General features: G+C 44.7%; 1 protein-coding gene across 1 annotated transcript in view; it reads left to right on the top strand.

The window, feature by feature from the left end:
- Positions 1 to 4,060: 4,060 nt before the first annotated feature.
- The window catches only part of Pdss1 (prenyl (decaprenyl) diphosphate synthase, subunit 1), a gene marked incomplete at its 5' end in the record, with an annotated part of 34,358 nt that continues 32,418 nt past the window's right edge, over positions 4,061 to 6,000 (top strand). The window contains 2 exon segments of the mRNA XM_013515433.1: positions 4,061 to 4,125; positions 4,946 to 5,066. Of these exon segments, the coding sequence (XP_013370887.1) occupies positions 4,061 to 4,125; positions 4,946 to 5,066 (186 nt within the window).

Raw genomic sequence — 6,000 nt, 5'->3', positions numbered from 1 at the left:
GCGGGCGGAATGAATGGGAGCCGGGAGCGCGTGCGCCGGGGACCCCGGCGGGACGCACGGGGCGACGGGGGTCCCGCTGGGAGGGCCTCCCGCAGGCAAGCGCAGAGCGGGGTCCCGCAGACCGAGGAGACGCGGGAGGGTCGGGGTGACCCCCGGGGCGTTGGCAGGAACATCTCGGAGGCCCCTGCCGCAGTTTCCTTCGATGCAGAGCCGGCTTGCAGAGGACAGACCTTAGGGCAGCAGGCGCTCTGAGCTCGCTCTCCGGGACAGGGTTCCGCTGGCCCTTGGCAGGGGGCGTAGGAAAGGGTCTGGGCAGGTCCCCCGACGCTGGCGGGTGGACGGGAGCGGAGCGCCCGGGGCGCCCGTGGACGGGGCTGGAAGAGCACCGGGAGGGATGCGGCTGGGGACGTCAGGAGAGAAACCGGGCAGGCGTCTTTAGAGTCTCCTGTGACTTCTACAAGTCAGCTCAGAATCTGAGCACTAACCGTGGCTCCCCATGCTGCCTTTGATCCAGTTTAATTTTTCTCCGTTTCCGAGCAGTTCAGCTGCTGAACGCACGCGGTATGATGGCCCTGTGCGACCTTCTTCCCTTTGCAGTGACGAGGTCGCGGTGTACCGCGGGGTAGACTCGTGCTGTTCTCAACCGTTCAGCATGTGGGGGCTCACTTTTATTTTTAGAGACAGCTCCCATCACGCTGTGATTGTTTACTTTCCGTCGGTGAAGTGCCCTCCATGTGAATTTCGGACTCTTCGATTTCAGTCAGATTTGATACACTTAATCCCTCCGTGTACTCATCCATTTGCCAGCATGAAATGTGTAGCATTTATAAATGTCTGCTTTGTGCCAAAGTGGATGTGTATTACAATTATCATGCAAAAAAAGAGTTTGGAGAGAGAATAGACTTAGTAAAAAAAGAATAGTTATAAGGAGGGTGGAGGGCTTGTGGGAAGAGCTGGAGGAGGTAGGGTTTACCGGGATCCATAGCAATACTGTCCTAGCCAGGCTTCAGATTTTTCCAGTTCCACAGATAAGTATTTGAAGAGATAGATGCAGCCACCATGTGAAGCCGCTAGATCGTTCTTTCCTTTGATAATTCCTTTCTCTTTTAGTTTTTATTTTGTGTCTGTCAAGCAATCTCAGCCGTGGAAAAGTCTGGAGAGACTCCGCTTTATGGAGTCTCTGCCTCCGGACTTCAAGAAGGGCGGGGCTGATCCTGCCGCACGGTGTGCCAGGGATAGAGTTACTGTCAGTTAACATTTGAGTCTCAGTTTCAGACCTGTGTGTTTTGGTTACTTCAAGTCTCTTGGGGGTCTCTTGGGCATGATTTCAAGTCAGTAGTCCTTGGGGACCAAGAGCAACAATAAGGCAAGTTTGTCTCTCTAGCACAGCTCTGCTACTTTCTGATACTTGTATACATATTTTCTGATACTTGTATACAACAAATCTTGTAAGGGGTTAAAGGGCGATGTGCGTTTGACTGTACTAAGTCAGTCGTCAGTAGATCTTTGACTCTAATTGAGCATTTTTTGTTATTTTAAGAGGTGAGTTTATGAGAGGCATGGTTGAGTTGTCAGGGGCCGTGAGTGATGGAAAGAGGAAACAAAGTTGGAATTGGATAATGATTGTTGCCGCTAGCCGATCGTTACAGCGCTAGTTTCTCGCTGTGTGCCCGTAATACTTAAGTGCTCCTGGGAGAGTCTCCAACATCACTTTGGGAAACTTTGCCCTAAGGACCTCTGGAAGCACTTGCTCCTAGATTGAGTAGATACTGTCTTAAATGTAGGCTGAGGGGCCAGGGTGTGGCTCAGTGTGCCGCACTTGCCCAGGGATGCTGCAGGCCCTGGGTGTGCTGGTTGTAAGTAGGCGGTGCGCTGGGCTCCGGGCCAATGAGGTTACATAAACTGCACCCCCTGAGTTAATCTCAGCATCGCTGTATGAGTGGTTATTATTAAAAAGGTGTCAAACCTGGCACATGAAAGTAGTGAGATTTGAACCAAACTCTCCTCCAAAAACTCTCCTGCGTGGTGGTAAAGAATGCCCTGTATTAACTATGTAATTTTCAAATTTCACCCCAGTAGAGCATGCCACAGGATGTTACACTGAATAGTTGTTCTTCCATTAAGACGTAATTTATAAGGATTATAATAAAATACTAGATTTGTGTGAACGGAAAGCTAGAAGAACCAAGTGTTCACTCAAATGTGGTAGTACCCGTCTGCAATCCCAGTGACTCATGAGGCTGAGGCAAAAGGATTGTAAGTAAGTTCGATGCCATCTTGAGCGATTTAGCCAGAACTCATTTCAAAAAGAAAAAAAGAAAAGTAGGTTGTCACAAGAAGATAAAAATCAAAAGGGAGGATTATTGCTTTGCTTTCTGAGATACTATGTGCTTGGGCATCCTAAATGTTCCTACTGGTTTAATAGAGTGCGCTATGGTAGAAAGAACACAACTCAGTCTTCCTTGGCCACAGTGTGGCAGAGTCAACATTTACCGGCATTTGCATCTGCCTGAAGCAGTCTATTTCATTAAAGAAAAATCTGAAAATATATAACAAAAAAGGGAATAAAACAAAAAACACAGCCCTATTTATTCCAGAGTTACTGCTTTGGGTTTTTTTTTTTTTGTTTTTTGTTTGGTTATTTTTGTCTTTTTGAGACAGGGTCTCACTATGCCAGACTGACATATAGGGCAGATAAACTTTTTATTAGTGTTATATTCATCCTTTTGGTCAAAATGCTTTCTTACCACATTTGACTAGTAGTTTTTTTTTTTTTTTAATTTTTTTTTTTCCGGTACCAGGAATCAAACTCACAACCTCACGCTTGCCTGGCAGGCGCTGTGCCGCTGAGCTAAATCCCCAGCCCTTGACTAGTAATTTTTAAATGCCTTTTTTTTTCTTGAATTCTTCAGCACTGTCAGTCAGTCTGTATCTTTGGGTCCCCAAGGTTTGCCACAATTTCTTCCCCACAGTAGTGGACCCCAATAATTGTTGGAATTAAAGGTGGATGTGGTGGCACATGCCTATAATCCCAGCACTCTGGTAGGCTGAGATAGGACGATTGTGAGTTCAGGTCCCACCTAGAGAATTCAAAAGACTGGGCGTCCCTGGGCTACTAAGTGACTTTGAGACCAGCCTAAACTGCATGGTGAGACCCTGTTTCAAAAAGACAGAAAAAAACCCCAAAAACACCTTCTCTCAAAATAAAAATAAGTAGAGGTGTAGGTCAGCGTGAAGACCACCAATTCCATCTCCAGTTCCATAAAAAAAAGTTGGAATTCAAACTTGTTACCAAATGAATCTTAAGTAAGTAATCACTGTCAATCTTTGATCTCTGATCAAGTTAATATTACCAAAATGTGCCTCTGAGTTTGTGGTTGTTTGCTTTATTTTGTTTTAAACATTGCTTGTCCAGAAGCACTGCTTCCAAATATGTTTAATAATAAACACCTGAAGTACGTAGGTCTTATTTGTGTAAATGTAAATTTCTTGCTTAATATTGAAATCTCACTGGCCTTGTGATGCTTTTGTCCTGCCTTGTCCCTCCCCCCACATCCCCACCCTTTTTATTTTTTGTTGTGAGGCAAAAAGTCGCCAAATTGCCTAGGTTGGGCTTCAACTTGCCAGCCTCCTGCCTCAGCCTTCCCGGCTGCTCAGGTTACAGGTTTGTGGCACCACACCCAGTTTCGATCTTAATTGTTTAAAGAATTTAAAAGAAGAATATAGCAGCCCTTACTGTTCTCTGACCCATCGCAGTTAAGTGGAAGAAGACTTTTAAACTATTTTTCAGGGCTGGAAAGGTAGCTATGCATACGGAAGCTGGCTTTTGTTGGGGAAGTGATGGTCTACAGATTTTTGAATTTTCTCTTTTTTCTTATTTATGTTTTTTGTAATGAAAAGTGTTGCTTTTATAGTAAGGAAAGGAAACTTTTGATCCTGCTTCTAAATGGGTGATGAAAAGATCATGTTTATTATGAATTATGGGAGTTTTCTTGTCTGATGTTATGGACAAGTTTTTCACAAATATTCTCACAAGTTTGTTGATATTTTCATTTTATAGATGTCCTATTTTAATCTTGTGAAGAGCATAACATCTGTCTTTCGAAATGTGTATGGTCTGTCACGGTAAGTTTACGACTGTAAACTGTTTTTGATTAAAACTGCTGAAAGTATTGATCATGTTGCCAGTAAATTTCTATTCTTAATTGTGATGGGCTAAGCGAAGAAATTTAACATGTGTAAATAAGAACTTTTCAAAATGTAGGAGTTTGAGTTCAACTCAGATCACAACCAACATAGTTTAGTGTTGCTTTGATAAGGTCTGTTCTCAAGGTCATATTTATAAAAGTGATCTGTTAACATATCATTTAGCAGGAACAAAATTCTTTATGTTTTTCTAAATTATAAAGACTTTTTCTGATTTATGTTTAATTTCCAACAAGTGTTAGGGCTTAATTTTCCATCATCCAACTGCACTACATGTTTGTGTGTGTAATACTTCTTTAAAAGTGGAGTCATGCGGGGCCTGGTGGCGCACGCCTGTAATCCCAGCACTTGGGAGGCTGAGGCAGGAGGATCACTGCGAGTTTGAAACCAGCCTGGGCTAAAAAGTGAGCTCAAGGCCAGCCTGAACTGAATAGCGAGACTCTGTCTCAAAAGGACAAAAAAAAATTTAAAAAAATAAACGAGTCATGTGCATTTTTCTTTTTATTTTTCTCTTGGATGATTTGTTTTACTTTTTTTCAATCAGATTTTGTTGGTACATTTGAGATGTACATAATGATCACATTCATCATAGAGAATTTGTACCTGTACATGATATATCTTGCTACTTTTTTTTCTCATTCCCCTCCCCGCTCTTCAATCCCTCTTCCCCTCCCCATTTACAAAAGCTTTGTTTCCCTGTTTTTCTTCTTTTCTCATTTGCATTTCTCAATTCTCTCAGGTTTCATCACACAACCCCAGGGGTGTGCTGTTATAGTAAAATACAGAGTGGTGAGAAATACACTGATCCTTTTAAACTTGGCTGGAGAGACTTGAAAGGTCTATATGAAGACATTAAAAAGGTAAGTCTGCAGCAGAACATCTGAGTGCCTGAATCGTGGTAACATTTTAGAATTAGGAAGAAAGCAGGGCAGGTTTTGAGACAGGTACAGTCCCCTGTACAATTGATTTGCATAGCTCAGGTTTTGAATGTTTCTTAAGCAACAACGTGCACAAGCTGGAGCTGGGCAGTGTGGAGGACGAGACACGTTACTGTCTAGAACAAGGTGATTGCGAAATTGAGAGTTGGTGCGGTGGTAGGTGTTGTCCCAGGAGTTACTTAACCTTTCCTCTTCACCTCCAGCACCTTCCCGTGACTCCTGCCACTGTCTAATTCTGAATGTCACTGCTAGACCCCCAAATCACTGTCTTGTTTGCCTCGTTTACTCAGACCGTTAGTGGTTCGCCATCTCATGTGTTTTCTAAAATGCAGTCCAATGCATGGGTTTGGATTTATGGCAGGCCCGTCCCTGTAGGCCTCTCACTGTGTCCTGTGCCAGAGCAAACCGTGACTCCGAACCATTGCCTGGCCTCTGTCCATAGGCTCCTGGCACCGAAGCGGGTTCCACAGCAGAACATTAAAAATAAATGCAAATACAACCTTGGTCAGAAATGTCTGTGCGCTTCCTTCCCCCCTCATCGGCCCACAAGCTTTCACACTCCTTTTGCGGTGCTGGGGCTGGAAGTCGGCCTCACACGTACTAGACGAGCACGCTAGCCCTGAGCACTGGCCACAGCCCACATGCCCTCCTTTAACAAGCACGCGAAGGCCGCAGAGGGAGAGGTCCCTCAGCGCCTGCTCTGTGGCACTTTCTCTGCTGCTGGTCGCTCCCTTACCCCTGCCTCTGTAAAGTCCCATCCCCTTTGCCCCTGCGCAGTTTGGTTCCTCAGGAACCACCAGGAATCACCTGCTCCTCTGTTTCGTCTGCAGCCTCCTGTCAGTGTCTGTTACCCCTC

This window comes from Chinchilla lanigera, unplaced genomic scaffold, assembly GCF_000276665.1.
Source record: "Chinchilla lanigera isolate Chin_1 unplaced genomic scaffold, ChiLan1.0 scaffold00028, whole genome shotgun sequence".
NCBI classification, from domain to species: Eukaryota; Metazoa; Chordata; class Mammalia; order Rodentia; family Chinchillidae; genus Chinchilla; species Chinchilla lanigera.
This window is presented reverse-complemented; position numbering and strand designations above follow the sequence as displayed.